The 18,104-nt window shown below is 49.3% G+C and overlaps 2 protein-coding genes across 17 annotated transcripts in view; one reads left to right on the top strand and one right to left on the bottom strand.

The window, feature by feature from the left end:
• The window catches only part of LOC125336553 (DAB2 interacting protein), a 164,028-nt gene extending 156,071 nt beyond the window's left edge, over positions 1 to 7,957 (top strand). For 13 of the 14 annotated variants that reach the window (XM_048325124.1, XM_048325125.1, XM_048325126.1 and 10 more), the window contains 3 exons: positions 206 to 408; positions 991 to 1,078; positions 2,636 to 7,957. In XM_048325124.1, the coding sequence (XP_048181081.1) occupies positions 206 to 408; positions 991 to 1,078; positions 2,636 to 2,803 (459 nt within the window). In that variant the 3' untranslated portion in view covers positions 2,804 to 7,957. The remainder of the gene's footprint in view (positions 1 to 205; positions 409 to 990; positions 1,079 to 2,635) is intronic. The other variant, XM_048325121.1, reaches the window with a different exon arrangement.
• The window catches only part of TTLL11 (tubulin tyrosine ligase like 11), a 43,278-nt gene continuing 31,844 nt past the window's right edge, over positions 6,671 to 18,104 (bottom strand). For 2 of the 3 annotated variants that reach the window (XM_048325135.1, XM_048325133.1), the window contains exon 9: positions 13,161 to 16,279. In XM_048325135.1, coding sequence (XP_048181092.1) covers positions 15,972 to 16,279 — 308 coding nt within the window. In that variant the 3' untranslated portion in view covers positions 13,161 to 15,971. Of the gene's footprint in view, positions 11,803 to 12,649; positions 13,118 to 13,160; positions 16,280 to 18,104 lie in introns of those variants that run through there. The other variant, XR_007207799.1, reaches the window with a different exon arrangement.

Raw genomic sequence — 18,104 nt, 5'->3', positions numbered from 1 at the left:
CGGACCCGGCATCGCTCCTGGCGCCGCGGAGAAGACGGAAGAGGAGGTGTCGGCGAGCAGGGTTGTCTGATACGGGTTTGCAGCTATAGTCTGATACAAGGAGAGGGGCGTGAGCGGGTTTGGGGGAAACCCTGGCAAGGGCGAACTCTACAAGGTAACGTCCCACATGTATTTTCTCCTCCTGTGTCTGTCCCTGCACGCTCAGTACCAGCAGGACCTGGTGGTGCTGCAGGACAAGCTCCGCATCTCCAACAAGAAGCTGGAGGAATACGAGACTCGCTTCAAATGCCAGGAGGAGACCACACAGAAGCTGGTGCTGGAGTACCAGGCCAGGCTGGAGGAGAGCGAGGAGCGGCTCCGGAGGCAGCAGGAGGATAAGGAGATCCAGATGAAGGGCATCATCAGCAGGTACAGGGAGATGGGAGTGCTGGGGATGGCAGTAAGGCAGGGCAGCCTGGCTGGCATTAGAGCTGACCCCTGCTCAGGAGAATCAGGTTTCTTTGGAGGTGCAGGCAGGTTCCACATATGGGTTTTCCCTTCAGTGTTACCTGGGACAGGAAAAACCCCAACACTTTCCTGATGCACAAGGGCAAAACTTTAGGGAGGGGAGAGCTCAGAGGCTCTGGCAGGCTTGTTCTGTTGTATAGCTAAGGATCTCATCACCATCCCTTACTTGTGACTCTAAATCCCTTTCTCCCACCCAGTGGGATGTGGTGTTCACATTTGTCCAGGACTGTTGCAGTGCAGCTGGTTTCACCTTTACCTGAGCCAAACCCACTTAGTGCTTTCAGTCAGCCCTCACCACTGGGTCAGCCTTCACTGTGCTGTCACTTCAGTTTTGGGGCACTTGGCTAGAGAGAGCTCCAAGGAAGAATAAGAGCCAAGAAAAAAGGCTTCATTTGTGGGTAAGAGGAGGTAGAGTGTGAGGGTAATACCTGGGCTTAGCAGAGCCCAACCCGTGTAACTTTTTCTTGTGTGATCGGCTCCCAGACTGATGTCAGTTGAGGAGGAGTTAAAGAAGGACCATGCTGAAATGCAGGCTGCTGTGGATTCCAAGCAGAAGATTATCGATGCACAGGTGAGTGCCCCGTGCCAAGGGCTGCAGCAGCTTTCAGGGTGGGTTTGCCAACACACAGTCCCCCCTTGCAGTAGTGCCAGCCCGGGGTGAGACCATGTGGGTGAGTCAGCACCAAGCTACAGTCAGGGTCAGGGCAGCTGCAGCAGGACACAGTGACTGTCACAGCTGTTTGCAGCCTTGGAGCGTGGCACAGAGGGCGTGAGATGGCAGTTTGGGGAGGGATTGTGCCCACAACTCAGTGAGTGAGTGGAAGGATCACATCCCCTGGAGCACTGCTTGGTGCTTCATATCCCAGTAATGCTTGGATAATCAGAACAGGACCTGGACACAAGGAACACACATCCTGCCCACAGCCAAGCTGACGTGTTTTTTCAGCCTCTGGGTTGTGATTTGCAGGACTGGGAAGCTCAGTTACTGCAATCAATTACAGTGAAAGAGGAGCATCATATGATGGGTGCAAAACACTGTGCTTGGAAAAGAAAATATGAAAATACAGCCCATAATCTCTTAGTTTGTCTGACAGAGACCAGCATGTCCTCAGCAGCCAGGCCTCCCTACCACTTGTGGCTTAGAAGTGATAGTATATTCTGGCCTTACACTTAACAACCCTATTAATCACTTGTGAGTCACTACTCATGACCAATTCGCTGTGTAGCTAATTAAAATGGAGACAGTAGTAACTTTGTAAAAAAACCCCAGTTTTCCTGCAGAGCAATTTGTTCAAAGCTGCTAAATCATCCATCCCATTCTGTTCTGCGCTCCAGCAGAGCCGAGCAGACCCAGGGTGTCCCTAAAGCGTGAGTGGTGGTACCTGCAGCCTCCCATCAGCTCTGGGACCTTCTCCTGTCCCCTGCACCTCGTGGGGTACGTGTGAGGTTCTGACCGTGCCCCTGCACACTTTGTACTGTTCTCTTTTGGTCACCTCAGGCTGTTCATGTGTTGGACGTGTTCATACACTGACTTTCAGAGTTATACACGAGCAACTGCTGTGCCCCTGAGCTGGTTCTGTTCCTCTGCTCGTGGCAGTCACAGGAGGATGACACTTGTTCAGTGTCACAAAGAACAGAGTGGTAGAATCAGGCTGCAACATGGAAGCTCTTGCTCCCATCCTTACAACACTGTAATCGGTGAGAGTTTCCATCAAAGACAGCCTGGGAGGCTACAAGTCATTTAAACTATTAATTTACACTAATTAAACACTGACAAGAGTAACTATCTTGGGAGAGTTTGGGTTTAGAAATGGAAGCCTACCATCTTTTTAACAGCTGAGTTAAAACAAACAGTACGATGTACAACTGAATAATTACAGCAACTGTGTTACCTCCGTTTTCATCAGGATCCTGAAAGAAATGCAGCCCACACTGCACAGGCAGGGGCTATCTGTAGCCCTGCGGATTTCAAAAAATGCTGTGTAGCACTTAAAACCCCCCACTTAAGAATGCCAAAGAGAAAGGTCTTGGTCCAAAAGGCCTCTGGGTCACTGTCTTGGGCTGACATCCCAGAGGGACAGGGCTCGTGCCTTTCCACTGACCATGCCCTCTGCCCGTTTGCTTGCAGGAGAAACGCATTGCTTCCCTGGATGCTGCCAACGCACGGCTAATGAGTGCCCTTACTCAACTGAAAGAGAGGTACAGCATGCAGACACGTAATGGGATCTCCCCCACAAACCCAACTAAATTGCAGATTACAGAGAATGGAGAATTCAGAAACAGCAGTAATTGTTAACGCGCGGAGGGCGCTGCCGCAGGAGAGGCCTGGCCGGAGGGACCGTGCACAGCAGGCGTGAGCCGCGGCTTCAGAGAACGGCTGCTCCCCGAGCACCAGCTCCTTACTGCGGACGGCGCTGACTGACCCTGCTGGGAGATGTCCTGCCAGCACATTGAGGGACGGGAATGTCGAGTGTGAGATGAGTGGCATAAGGAAATAACATATATTTGAGAATCGCTGTCACTGTTGGATTTGAATCAGTGTTTAATGTTTAAACAAAAGTAACCTTTTCCTTCTAAACTGCCCAAAGGATATGCCTCACCCCTCCCAGCAAGGAGTAACGTCCTTGTCACTGCAGTAAGCAAAATAAAGGGAGCTGGGCAGAGCCTGCAGAAGGCAGGGGCCCAGTAAGTCCAGTTCCAAGTGTGCCGCTGGATGTAGCATCCGAGCGATGGCAGCAAAGCCTGGCCCGCTCCTCCTGTGACTCCCCCCCGGAGCACAGCCCTCCCAAAGTGAACCCCAGCCGAGCCCAGCGTCCTTCCTGGTGGCTTCTGTGAGGCCACTGACTTTTCCTGCATCCACAGGGCATTTATGCTGCTAATTAGTGTTTAATTAACTCCGCCCATACAGGGAGCACAGCGCAGATGGAAGGTCAGGGCGGTGTGGTGGCCGAATGGGTGCCGTGTGGGGAACCCCGGTGGCAGGGGGGCAGGACTGGTGCTGCTGGGGGTCCCTGGGCAGCCCAGGGGCCCAGAGCAAGGCCAAGACTCTGGCAGAGGAGTGGAGGGAGGAGCTGACACCTGGTGAATGGCAACTCAATTCCTCTCGACAGCTTCTGCTCTCTCACAAATAAAGGGGAAGAGTTTTGTAAGCAATAGCCCCAGGCACTGTCCCACGCACACTTCCCACCACAGAATAAAGTGAATGTTGCCTGAGCTTGGTCCCTGAGCTGTGATTGAGGGACAGGGGCTGGATTTGCTGGTGCCTGTTGTGGTAGAGGGGGAGCGAGGGGCTACATGGAGTGGCAGCTTCCTGCTTGATCAAGGGTTCATTGTGGGGATGGAATGCTCTGTGCTGAGAGTTTTACTAGTTCTGGGGAAAAAAACAGACAAAGAAACAAGAAAAAGCCCTGAAGACCCATGAAGATCGGTAATTGTATTTCTTTTCTTTCACAGTATGCATTAGAAAAAAAAAGATCCCATTTTCTGGAATACTGTCCTCTTTAAATTGGGAATGAGCACTGCATGGAAATTAACCGGCTTGAAGAATGTAAAACATGGTCATAAGGGAGTAACCACCAAGAACAGCAGCCACCACCGAAAGGCCCCTTGTCAGGAGCACTGTGCAGGCATAAGCCAGGATTAGACTTTCCCAGCGCCGAACGCGCAGCTTCGGCACAGACACGTTGTGCTCAGCGGAGGGGGCACCCCTTCACGGGGGTTGTGCCGCTGACCTGCCGCCACGGTGTTTATTGGTTTGTGGTTCTTGCAGTTAGTCCTTCACAAGTCCCACTCTCAGAGCAGGTCCCTCGTACTGAGAGCCAGAGGTTTCTCTGAGATACGGATGACAGTGTACAGTGTACAGGACATCTGCCTATGCTCCCTCTAAAGGTTAACACACTGCTCAACGCCTGTCCTTAGCTCCTCCTGCCATGTGTAAATGTACAGTCCAAGGGACTAGGACGTTCCTTGAGCTCTGCTCTGCTTAGGTACCGTCTTCAGCCTCACACTTCCCAGGCTGCCTGAGCAGGACACTTTGCCAGTAAGCTCTGCATTGCCGTGCTGCCCCACAGCCATAAGGCTCCTTAACAGCATTCTTCCTCATGCAATCGTTTGCAAAATTAAAGATGCTCTTTTTCCTACACGTTTTTCTGGTCCCTGGAAGCCCTGGGCCAAGCCCAGGAGGAGCGAACGTGTTGCACTGAGGTCTCCACACCCCGCCAACACCTGCCGAGGGGTGCAGCACACAGCAAACCCCAAAAGGAGCTCCTCAGAGCAATGTCATAACTCAGTACTTATGGCAAGTACAGTCACCTTTGAATTTTGGAGACTAGCACAGATGGCTTTGAAGAACCTCACAAATCTGACAAGGTTACAACTGGAGAAAGACCCAGACAGGTTAGGACTATACAGGGTACTGTGAACCGTTGGGTACGTAGATTTACACCTGCCACTGTCTCAGAGTCAAATACATGATAAGAACCCTGCAAAAAGACTATTTTAAACGCTTTTGCCCTGAGATGTCTGTTTAGAGCTGATCGTTTTGCATTCTAAGTATTTGTGTTGTGAGAGACTGGAGTTTTTCAAGACAGAAGTGACATAGAGGAATGGAAATGCTAACAGGGTATGGGGCAGGCGCCCCACCAGCAACGTTTCCATTCATACATGGAAGTAATTTTGGGATGCAGTCAGTGCTCTCCGTAAGAGCTGGAAAAAGAAACACCCACAAACCAATTGTTTAGTGCTGAAGCTAAGCACAGTACATCTTAATCTTCTCCTCAATCACAAGCCAAGGCACTGCTCCCCCCCGCCCTGTCCCGATCTGTCACAAACTCCTGGTTACCCTCAAACTTGCAAATTACTGAACACATTGTTCTGCTGAAATAGCAGGAATGCTTAAATCCTTCCACAGCCAGTTATTAAAATCTTAAAAGTTCCAGTGCCAACACCTTCTGGAGTTGTTGCTTAGTTTCCCGAGCCAGTACAAAAAGAAATTCAAATCAGGATGAAGTCTCGTTACAGTAGAAATTCCCCCGTTTTTCCCCATTTTCTTCCCCTGCAACTGTCAACAACTGGACCTAACTGTGAACCCTCCCCTAAAAAGATTTGGGGGCAGGTGTTCAGGTCCAGGCTCAGTTCTGTTCCTTCAGTTTGTGTTTCTGTTATTTATAAGCTGTACATTTCTGTGCATGTGTGCGTGTGTGTGAGCGCGGGAGCCCCACGCGTTCCCTGCCGTGGCCTCGGAGCTGGTACCTGGCGTAGCAATACCTGGATCCCGAGAGGTGCTGCAGCACCAGAGCAAACCACCGCTGTCCCCAAGGCTTTGTGATCGGCTCCATTTCCTTTCCGGTTCTTGCGCTTTCTACAGTAAGAGGCTGTTCTAGTGCAAACTCGTCAAAGTGTAAACAAAGCAAAAACACTCCAATTTTTATCTTAATACAAGTCTTAATATTTTTTTGTAAATGTTCTCAGTGTTTACTGTACCGTATCTATCTCACTAACAGTTGTATATAGTAACTTACTTCTGGTGCTGCTTATTTGGTCAGGATTTGGCTGTATCTCACTGCTGTGTTGGAGAGGTGGGCTCGGGCTGCCAAATCTGGATCCAGACCCACATTCTGATTCCAGCCTCCTCCCTTGGGGATCTGAGGGAAGGGAAGGCAGCAAAGCCATGGATCCAGATTTGTGGTGGGCCCACCTCAAAGATTCTAAGAGTTTTGATTTGGGGTTTTGTTAAACTGTAGTGAACGCTCCTGAAAAAATGAGCGGTTTTGTGTGAAGGGGGATGAAATGGACTGACCAGTATCCCAAGGTCTCTGCGGACTTTAAGTATCATCATTTTGGACAGGGATTATGGCTTCAGTGCCAAAAGATGGGAGGGACCCCAGTCCTTCTCCATGCCAACTAATACTACAGTGTAGTCACCAGCCCCTTTTGCACCAGTTTAAGCAGATCCTGCCACCATCCAAAGAGTCCGGTGTCACTCCGCATTGTCATTTGAGTCTGGTTGGTTTTGTTTTCTGCTTTTGCAGCTGTAAAGCACTGATTGCACTGTGAGAACACGTGGAACCCTCTGGTCTGGGAGCCAGTCCCAGAGGTTGCTGCAGGTTGCAGGACACAGGTTCTGCTACTATGACTATTCCTAAAGGGCATAGGGACTTGCTGGACCTCAGTGAGGTGTCACAGGCTCTCCTAGGAAAGCAATCAGCAAGGAATCAATAATTCCCAAAGTTTAGATAGCTCATAGGTGTTTTCCTGTTCCTAATGTCCACACACAGATGCAATAGAAAACGTGCTGAGCTCTGTTCTGTGATGGACAAGGAGAGGAATTTCAGTCACAGATGGCAGATACACTGATGTGTTCAGCCAGGAGAGCCACAGGCTGTGGCCCAGGGGTCTGATCTGAGAGGGGCTCATTTCCCCCAGCAATCCCAGGACAGGGTGAGCAGCCCTGGGGTGAGGCCTTTCTGATAGTCTGTGACCAGCGGGTCCAGCAGCTCCACCACAGTCCCTGCCCTGTCCTTCAGACACAGCTTTGCCTGGAGAGCACGAAGCCGAAGTCCAAAGGGAACACCTGTGACAATGTCCCTGGGTGGGCGCTCCGTCCTTCCCACCTGCACTGACTGTTGGGGTCACTTCCTCCCAAAGGTCTGCATTCAAAGCAATCCAGGCCTCCAGGCTGGCCAGGACTGGGACCTGGTCTGGGTCAGAGCCACAGCCTCATGGCCACCACAAGCTCCCTTCAGTGGCCACAAGAAGGGACACTCCCTGCCCATCCCCAGCTGGTCTCTGAGCCTCAGGGCCGTTTCAGAGGAAACCGCTCAGCCAGGAGGCTCAGACAGTGGCACCTGCCCTGCTCTGACCCCACACAGGTAACTGCTGCCTTTTCCTTCTCCCTTGGGGAAAATCACACGTGGGGGAGCAGGAGGACAACAGCAGCATGAGAACATGCAGCTCATGGGCTTTCCAAACCAAATCCAATCCTGAGGGCGTTGCACAACATCCAGAAACAACCATGCTTTGGAAAAGGGTGTCACGTTCAAGCATTGACTTTCACAGATCACCTGAGCTGTGACATTGCTGTAAATGCCATGTGGCTCTGCATCAGCTACCAGTACCCCAGAGTGCAGCATCCATGTTCACATATTCCTTTATCATACATCACTGTGTCTTAAGATATACCTCTCTCTGTATATCTGCTTAGGCTGATACTTGTTCCTGATAAGCAGTCGCTATGTTTTATATCCTCTTATAAAGAAAAACAAATCTTTTTTTGTAAGTATGTTTAAAAAACAAAAAAGCAAAGTGGAAGTGTTTGCTGAATCTCCTTCAGCTCCTTTTAAACTATGTAATAATGTACAGAGAAAGTTGTTGGTGTTCAAAGAAATGATGTGGCTGTGCAATTTATGTACATTTGCAATTAGAAATATTAAAGATTTATTTAGATATTTTACGTAAGTGCTCCAGCACCTCTACTCAGTCATTTCCAGCTTTTAGAGTAGCCTGGCACATGCCACATGCACACACAAACGTGTCTTATCTGCCTCCCCAAACAGATCATTGCAATTTGCTCCCAATAGTATTTTAGCCCTGACCTGGCTCCACCACCTTCCTTTCACGTGCTCGGGGGGCCTGACAGTCAGGCCTGCTCCTGCCCCCACCACTCCTTACAAACCACCCTTCTGCCTCCAGTAAAAGTAGCAGAAAACTTGGAGGAAAGTCATTAAAACCCTGGGCAGCATCAGCACCTCTGCCTCATTAACATCACCATAATTAGCTCCTCCGGGAGAGGTGTAAGACAGGCTGGCTGCATCGAAATGAGTCGGGATGTGGAGAGCACCTGTGGCTATTCCTGTGCTCAGCAGCACTGGAGCCGGGCTGGGCACTGGGCTCTGCTGGCTGCCAGCAGCTTGAGCCGCCCAGCTGGGACAACCCTCCTCCTGTTCCTATCAGGAACCGGCACCTGCCCAGGGAGGGAAGGCAAAACCCATCCAGGCCAAAATCCTCCCTCAGGGCTCTGCCATCCCCCTCATCACTGTTGACTTTGAAGGTTGAGAGAAAGAAAAATGCAGCCCTGGAAACACAGAGCACCTCAGAAAACGCTGCAAGGAGGGATTAGTCAAAACCACCTTGACTTGAATAAAACCTCCTTAGCGGCTGTTCGGCTTCATTAGAGCAGAGCTGAATTCTCAGCCAAAAACACCCAGAACATCTCTGTGCACTTGACAGCTCTCAGCATCTGCGGCTCCGGAGCCCGGCTGCAGCTGCTCCCAGTGGGCCCCGGCAGACGGGCAGGGCTGGGAGAAGTGAGACTCTGAATTGCAGATCAGCAGCCAGAACAACCACAGGAATACGAGGCTGGGAGGCTGGGGAACGCAGATGCGTTTGCTTGAGGTTTTTAATCTGGAGAGTCATTTTAGCACAAGACTCATCAGCAATAATGATGTTCCAGTAATTGCACCCTTACAGAGTTTGTTCTGAGTTTAGTGAGAGTCACTGGCCCATGAACTGCTCCTGGTGCTGGGCAGCACCTTCTCCAGTACAGCCCAGTAAGCACCTCAGGCAAGGCTGAGGTGGTGCAGCCGTGGTCTCACTCCGTCGCCCTAGCAAAGCCAAGTCCCACAGCAGCAACTGGCAGCTGGGAGATGTCAGAACTGGGCATCTTCAAAACAGGCAAATGCAAGAATCCTGCCCACCACAACTGAGCAGCCAGAACAGTGGCCACTGACAACCGAGAAAGTGACAGCATTTAGCCAATACTTGTCAAACTGAGGCCTTAAGAGCACAGAAGAACCTGTTTGTTTCAGTGGGAGGGAGGCAGGGAGGTGCAGAGACGAGGCTCATACCTAGGGAGGGAAGGGACAGAAACAGCTTGGGTCTGCTCCTCAACAGTCTCTAATCTGCTCCTCACAAGCATCTTTCCCTCACAGCTTCCCAAGCCCTTCACAAGCAGCCAGCTCCCACTCCACTGCAGTGGGTGAACGTCAGCATCCTTATTTTTACAACAGGGACATGCAGTAGGAGCACAACTTTCCCAAGGCTTCCTGAAAGCTACAAAAGCCAAACAGCTGACTTTCCTCCCCCTCCACCTTCTGCACGCAGCCATCCCACGCACGGCAGCCCAGGCTCCTGAGCAAACATCCTCTGGAGAAGTAATTCAAAGCCAGGCAGTAAACAAACCTCCAAAGCCTTGGCCCCAGAGACGGGAGCACAGCCGCTCCCTGCCAGAGAGTCAATAATGACAAGCAAGCAGAAAGGAAGGAGCTGGAAGAACAAGAGTCATTAGTGGAAACTTGTTGTTTGTGCTAATTTGATCATTATCTGGAAACTGCTATTGATGTTGCTATTTTAGCTCCTGCTGCTGTTCACAACTTTATTTTATCCACGTCTATTGACTACCCACACTCTTCCACATCCTGCAGGAAGGGCCAGCGGTGCTGCCTGCAGCCAGGCCAGGATGGAGATGGTTTGTGTCCTGTGGCAGGCAGCACCTCCTTCCCCACCATCACCTCAGCACCTGCAGTGTCCTGAGACACTCAGGAAAAATGTTTTCCAGCTTGTTATGATGTGCCTGTGCTATTATTGATCTTAGACAGACAGCAGATCAGGTTACTTGGTTATTAAGTAAGGTGGGAGGAAGAGAGAGAAGAACTTGGACACATGTAGGATTTCTGCCATTTCCCACCTGACAGCCAGCACAGCTCCTCGACACATAAATAATATTGATGCAGGCCGTGTACATGATCAGACCTCCCCATTGGTGGTATGAGCCATAATTGAATAACTTCAACCATTTGATTTTTGTGCTACATCATCAAAGAATGAAGCCTGAATAACAGAGCTCCCAAGTTGATTGACTTTGATTTATTACAGTCGCTACACTCTTCCTCCTGGAAGCCACGGTCCCTCCTCACCCCCTGAGCACAGAGAGCTGTGTGCTGGGGGATCGAGGCTGACAAGAGGACAAACATGAGGCCCAAGACTCAGCAAACCACAAATCAGGGAGTGGGTTTGCAACCAAAACTCCCACTTGTCCACCAGTGTATCTGAACCTAACCTGCAGAAGGGCTTTTGTATTTCCACTGATGAGGCAAAGTAAGAGGGAAAATTGCTTCACATCACCATAACAGGCTTTCGATTTTGTCTTTTACTGCAATTTCATACCAATTTTACACTACACCTGCAGTAAATTCAGCAATAACACAAGTGAAGTTAATTTTGCCGTCAAAACTGCAAAAAACATTGGTCTCCCACAGAAGCAGTTGAGGCAGAGGGTAGGGGACAGCGTGTGGGGACACTGCCCCCTTCCCGGGACATTCCTGAGCGCAAGGAAGTGCCATAAGTTCCCTGGCATTCAGGTTGGTGACAACAGGCAGGCAGAGCACTGTGACCCTCCCGCATCTCTTGCTGCGTGCAGCCAGGAGCAGCCACTCCTAGTCCCTAACAGTTGCTGCATCTGGGACAGCGGTGAGGAACGGGAATGGTGGGGAACGGGAATGCTGGGAAACGTCAGCATCTGGCGGAGCTGTGAAGTCAGGCTGCCTTCAGCCATCCCACCGAGCCGGCCGGCGCTCACTCGCTGAGCTCTGGTTAACACAGTGCCACACCCCCCCTCCCCGCTGCACTGCGAATAGAAACGCGCTCGAATAAATCACCTCTAAGTTAAAAGCAGCCATTAGCTATTAGCAAACACCGCAGGCCTGTGGGCCAGGGTAATTCAATGTGATATGCTTGGGCATGCAAGGTAATAGGTTCCAGCTGAATACCATGTGATACAATCTCTTCAATGGGAGGTTAAATGAGGCTGAGACAGAGACCAGATGGATTTATCTGGGTAGCGCTGATGATTTTTTGTGTGTGTGCTTAAGGTGAAGTGAAGGTAAGTAAAGCAGAAATAATCTGAGAGAAAAGCACGAGTTGGGCTGCATGCGGTTGGGGAAGGGATAGCAGGAGGCTCGGAACCTCATCCTGCTGGAACAAACCAAGTGAGCCGGAGGATGCTCTCCAGGCAGTGCAGATGGAAACAGCCAGAGAAAAATAAATACTTTATCAATTTCCCCTTATGGAGGAACAACCAGAGGGCAAAGCAAGACAAGTCAAGCATAGCTGGGCAGATGTAGACACCTCACTGCTGCTATTTCAGCAGGAATTTGAAGCCCCAACACCATCTCTCATCCACTCAGGACATCTGCAGCGGGCAAAGGGACAGACCCAGTGTGCTCTCTCAGGCTGAGGTGTGCCAGCAGTGCCCATCAGTTTGGCCCAAGGAGGGGGTAACTCCGTGAGCGGAGTCGGTACCTAAGAAAATCAAGTGTTCAGCTTGTGCTTGGAGCAGTTTGTTCTTGCTAAGGTGAGCAGCAAGGAGCTGCGGGACCCCTGTGAGGCACAGCCAGGTGTCTCCAGAGGGAGCAGGACGTCTGAGAAAGCAGAGGAAATCCATGTGAGGGTGGGGAGGCTCCTGGATCCCTGGAAGTGTCCAAGGCCAGGCTGGATGGGGCTTAGGGCAACCTGGGATAGAGGAAGGTGTCCCTGGCCATGGCACAGAGTGGGATGAGATTCCCCCACACGGAGCTATGCCACGCAGTACTCCCCGTTCCAGGAGGTCCTGATCAACCTCCGCTGTGACAGAGACGGGGGGTGGAATAAAGCACAAAGCGCAGCACCTACTAGCTCCTTCACGCTCATATCCACCGGCCACTGACAGGGCTCAGTCCGGCGCATGGAGGGGAAACCCTGGACATTACTGTGGAAACGCCCCACTTCACCCCGGGTGTGCACTGACAACCCACCGGGGCCCCTTCCCCCCCTCACGGCCCCTGCCGCCAGAAAGTTCTGGAAGCGCCGCGCTCTGCCCGCGCCTGGGATCCTCCCGGGGACATCTTGCTGCGCGAGGCTCTCCAGGAAGCCCACGGGGCTCCATCGGGAGGATCTAACCGAGAAGTCACCCCACAGTTTTGCTCCGTGAAACCGAATGGCGTCCCAGGCCCTGGAGCCCATCGCGTCCCTGCAGAGCGGGACTGGCCGGCCCTCAGCTTCCTACAACCCCAGCACAGCCCGGGGGGACTCCCTCATAAAGCAGTGCAGGAGCCATGCCCCGAAATGCCCGCCTGACCCGAGCACCCAGCACAAGGGAAAGCGAACCTACCCCGCCAGGCTCGGGCTGGAGCGAGACGAGATCCTCCTCATCACCAGGGCTCCGCAACTCCGTCCCCAAGAAGGCCGCCGTGACCTCCTGCGGCCCTGAGGGGAAAGCCCGTAACCGGGAGACACCGCCCGGCAACGGGGGCAGCTCGCGCCGAGGAGACCAAGTGGGTACAGGTGGACTTGGGTCTCCCAGCTGGTCATTAACTGAGTAATTAGCGGGGCACCGCCCCCGCCCTTCCTTTTAAGGAAATAGCCACAGGTGTGCGCCCAGCGAGGGGATCCGTCTGGGGTCTGGGCAATATTCCAGAACCTTCGGCAGGGACGGGCGTGGCGGACAGAGGACAAGGGGTGTCCAGAGCCCAGGGCAGATTTTAGGAGACTTACCTGCAACAGCCTGGTGCAGAGAAAGAACACAAATGGAACGAGGAATCACTGAGCGAGTCCGGGCACATTCAGGCTGCACACAAGCCTGCAGGGAAGAGGGTTGAAATTCTGGACTCACTTGCCTCAAATTTTCATTAGATGTTGTTTTATTCTGATTTCTACCCAGAGAGGAATACCAAACCCAGTGTGTTTGATAACAAGAAAGATTTCACTGGTATACAATATTTATATCATATATGTCATAAAAAGAATCATGAGTGCAGTGCTGTGGTATTCTCTGAAGAGAATATATACAAAAGTGCTGTTAAAAAACCCCAACGCCTGCTACCTTTCATGTATTGTTTCTTTAGCTAGAGAGGTACCTCAGGATTAACAGATTATCAGTGCATTAGCATTCATACCCTGGATAAAGTGTCTCTTGGTCATTTGCATGGGCACAGACTGGTAACTTAAAGGCTCTATGAAATTGGATGCTAAATAATATTCAGAGGAAATTGAATTAGACAGGAGGGAAGAGAAATGTGACTGCTATTAAATCTCTGAAGTACATTCCTGGTTTATTCCCTCCCCCCCTCCGAGAATAATATGGCATTCAATTTTCCAATTACATAAATACACGAACACTGGATTACTAGAGGCGGATAATTGAATATTTTGACTATTCTACAAGGGACCCTTCGTATTTGAAGTGGGAGATGAATACGGCGTGCAGCATCAGCCTGTGGATGCACAAGCTATAAAAACCTCTATTAGATCCAGAGAGTATAAAGGTCTCCCATAGAGAGAGAGATCTTATCAGTGTTCAATATACAATAGTTAATTTATTCCACTGATAGCAGCGTAAGTTATACAATAGCAAAGCTGGGATATTTTAGGCCACACATCGTACTACTTCAAAGGTGCAAGGAAAGGCATTCACAGTCATAGCATTTCAAATCCGACTCCTCTATAACTCTGTCTTTACAGGACATCAATCATGAGATGAGAGGAACTGTAAGCCATTTTCCAGTAACACACTGCCAATCGCAAGACAAATGTCAGATGTCACAAAAGGAGAAGTAACCATTTTTCAACTTGTGAATGTCTTCAAATATATTACAATGAAAGTGTGAAAAAAATGACCCTTTCAGCTTCATTTGTTCTGACAGGTGCCAGACCTTGGAGTTTGGCATTTTATCTTCATACTGCAATAATCTTTATGAAATTTGGACAAGGCTGAGGGCAGTGGCATTAGTTAGTCTACAATTGTCCTCTTATGTACAGTACATAAAATTTCAAAGAGTCTGGCCGTTGAACTAAAAAAGATCATCTACTACTATTTCATTTGTGTTACAGAAAAAGGTAAGGAGAAGGGATGCCCACATCTGAGATTAACACATGCTGGGGACTAGTTTTGTGTGGGCTCAGCCTGACTCCTGCATTGCATTGCCATGCTGCTATTGCCACTTGGGGAAAACACATGCTGCTTAAAACTGAAATCAGGAAAGAAACTCTATGAACGTTCCCTGAAGTGAAAACTCACTCAATACTGTGTGTGCATTTAGTCCCTGACATGAAACAGGTGGACTCCCCCTCACTGACAGAGCATGTTTCTGGGGCACCAGCCACTGGAACACTTTGACGTGGAGCTCAGGGAATGTTCTCCAACCCAAAGCTCAGTGCCCATCTTACAGCTTTGCCATTTCTGATAGCATGGAGGACACTGAAATATAAGCCAAGTCATTAAAGAGTAGAACAAAGGAGGAAAATCAAGCTCAGATGTAGCCATTCATTATTGTAATAAAATAGGAGACCACGAAGAATTTCACTGAACAGCCCTGAAGTTCCAAGTTATTCCTGTCCTTCCAGACAGTCACATGTTCTGCTTAGCCCCCACAAGAAGTGTGATCATGGAAGTCATGGTTCACTTCCTGAAAAAGACTCCTCTGTACAACTCCAGCAGTACAACCCAGCAGTTTTGACACAACATCCTTAGATCCAATTCGTACAGAGTTACGCTGTTATTTAAGGGAAATACGAAGAATATGTGCAAAGACACAAAAAAGATCTGCTCTAGATGTTACTGCAGGTCCTAACAGGGTAACAAACATGCAAAAGACAAAAAATAAGCAAACCTAGAATACAGTTAGTTTAGGCTAAAGTCAGTGACAGGATTGGTTCCACTGGAATTTAAACGACCTCTTAGGCCTTTACAGCTTTCTGCTGAAGCAGCGCCGAATCCCTGAAGACAAAACCACCACTTGATTCACCAAATTCAACTTAAGTAAATTGTTTTTCTGTGAATAAGTGTAAGCTTATTGGCTCTGTGGAAGCAAAAGGATAAACAGTTTTAGTTTTTCTCTAAAAAACTAACAGTACTTGTCATGGCAAAGACATGTACAAAGAAGTAGAAGCCAAAATATGATTTCAGTGTTTTAAGACTGACTTTAAAAAATAAGTGCATTGACATGAACCAAATCTGTATTGATTCCAACACGTACAGTCCAAGCCATGGAAAGAAGAGGGTCAAGGACTGAAGTCTGACCCCAAGTTAATTCCAGGTTTCAGGTTTCCAGTCTGGTATTTGTGACTGCAGTTCCTTCCTTGGCTTCTGTGACATGTCCTGTGCACACAAAGCAATGTAATTCCTTTGACACAAGCGTGCCTCTCAGCCAGTGCAGCCAATCCCATCATGCTGGTTATCATCCTGTGTTTGGTCCTTCTCTTCCACGCACTCAGGATGAATGCACAGTTTGTCACGGGACGTGCACCATAAATCCCACAGAGAGGTGAAGAAATAACCATTGCCAGGGCCATTATTTGAAAACAGGAGGTTGCAGGAGACTTTTTGAAGAGCATAAATAAAAAATACAGCTGAAACAAACAGCTGTCACTCTCAGATGAAGGAATTCCAACATCCGTCTCTCCTCCAGCAGTGCACGCACCTAGCTGGGGATTAACTAACTCCCAGTTCTGTCCCGGCACATCAGCACCTTTAATTGCGATGATTTCTGGAATCTGAACGCTTGGTGGCCGCGCGGTTGAGGAGGGCTGGTGCAGCCGGGGCCCGGTGCAGTCCCCGTGCCTGGCAGGGCCTCCTGGCGCTCGGCGATGCCGCAGCCCCAGACCAGGCGCTTCCTGCGCAGGGCAGCCAGGCGACACTCGCAGCACTCGATCAGCGCCAACACCTGCTCGTGCAGCGGCAGAGACTTGTATTTCCTCCGGGCCAGGAAGAAGAAAGCTTCCACAAAGGCCTGCAGACACATTCCTGCAAGGAAAAGGTGCTCACAGGAGATCGGGAGCACAGCATTTCTAGCAGCCTCCATTCCGCAGGGATAATACTATCTCTTGTTTCTTGTGGCAACAAGGCCAAATGTGTGTGTGATGGGTGTGAACACAATTGTGCTAGTTCACATCTTTGCATTTAAATGGCAGTCATCTGGAACGCTCAGAAAGAAAAGAAATTGTCTATCCTTCAAAGACCAAAAGCCAATGTTTTATTTGTGTCACACTCATTGGGTGTTTCAGGGCAGGGAAAGCCCAGGCTGGGCTACAGATGGGTGACATTCTCTATCACTGAGGCAGCTTCTGGCTTTGCAGACCTCAGCTTGGAATCCAGAGGTAAAATGGTACAGCAAGAAGCCATTTTAGGATATTGCACCACTAAATAGATGTAGTATTAGCCTTGATTTCTGCTGCCAAAATTATTAAGTTGAAACCAAATGAGACACACAGTAACATACTGAGCATCAAGGAGAACAATCCAGCTGGAGAGAAAAACATGTTTATGTCGGCAGCTGAATGGAGTCTTTTCAACCCTGTATTTTTGGAGACGGATCTGACCCAAAAGTTCACACCAGTGTGTTATTTCAGTCTGTAGCACTATGAAGGTAACCCCATTACCAAGTACCACCTTAGCAAGATGTGAGTTTATTTGAAGCACTGCTTCCCTCCTGCACAGCGTGTACCAGGTACGAACCCTTTTGAAGGTGAAGAGGCCATTTTTTCAGTCATACCCAGCAACTCCACAATAGTTGTTTTGACTGAACGAAAAACAAACAGCTGAACTGTGCAGTGCCAAAAAAATGTCTCTGCTATAATACAATTGCTCTGCCCCTTCCCACACAGAAGTCCCCTGCAGAAGCCACACGCTGCAGTAGAGACTCTTCAGGTGCTGTTTGATCACATCTCACTAACAGCACATTACCAGAGCCAAGGGGAAGAGAAGCTGAGTATTAACACTAATTATTGTATCTAAAACCTTGAAGTAATACCTACTCAAATTCTTAATTAAGAAGCCAGACCCCAATTGGTTGTGTAGAATGCCAGCCACCAGGCACAGTTAGAGCTGCTTTGTGCTTTAACTGGCTCTCCCAGTTTGAACATACACTTAAGAAGATTATTTTAGGACGAGATATTGAAAGGTTTGGGGTTTTTAACTGTGTTGGCTTATTGATGCTGTAAGAAAGGCACCTTTTCAGAATATGACAATTACATTCTGAACTATAATTTCTCTCAACCAAGGCTGCAGCTGGGGTCGTTTACGATCTTGGCTGTAAAACAGCTTGCAAAGGAATTGTTGAGTTATCTGAAAGCTGCAGCTGCCAGCTCAGTAAATTATTTTATCAGTCACGGTGAGCTGCAGGCAGGGAAAGCACCTCTGGTAGCGCACACACTTTCTCCCCAGAACTGACACTCATGTGAAGCATATTATAAAAAAGTTAGAAGCTGTTTTAGAACAACAGAATCGTGCCTGTCTTGGTTACAGCTGGGAGTGGGCCAAACACAAAGCCCACAGAAATAGGTGGATAGTTTGTGTTTTAACACCCAAAAACCATCTGGTTCATTGACACCAACCACAAATCTTCTCTTCATTTTTGAAAGCCTGAAGATTCAGTTGCATGCCTGTTATTTTTCCTGGTGAAATTCTATCAGCCAACCACATAAATGATTTATACCCACCCTGAAATGCTAAATGCAAATACTCAAATTTTCGATAGCCGTGAAACTGAGGTGACCCTCACGTACCTAAAGTAGTACTGCTGTGAAGGGTAACTGCCACAGCACTAACCAGAAGAACTGGTTGTGTATGT

This window comes from Corvus hawaiiensis, chromosome 21 (assembly GCF_020740725.1).
Source record: "Corvus hawaiiensis isolate bCorHaw1 chromosome 21, bCorHaw1.pri.cur, whole genome shotgun sequence".
In the NCBI taxonomy this organism is placed as follows: Eukaryota; Metazoa; Chordata; class Aves; order Passeriformes; family Corvidae; genus Corvus; species Corvus hawaiiensis.
Note: the sequence above shows the minus strand (reverse complement) of the source record. Positions and strands in the feature narration are given on the sequence as shown.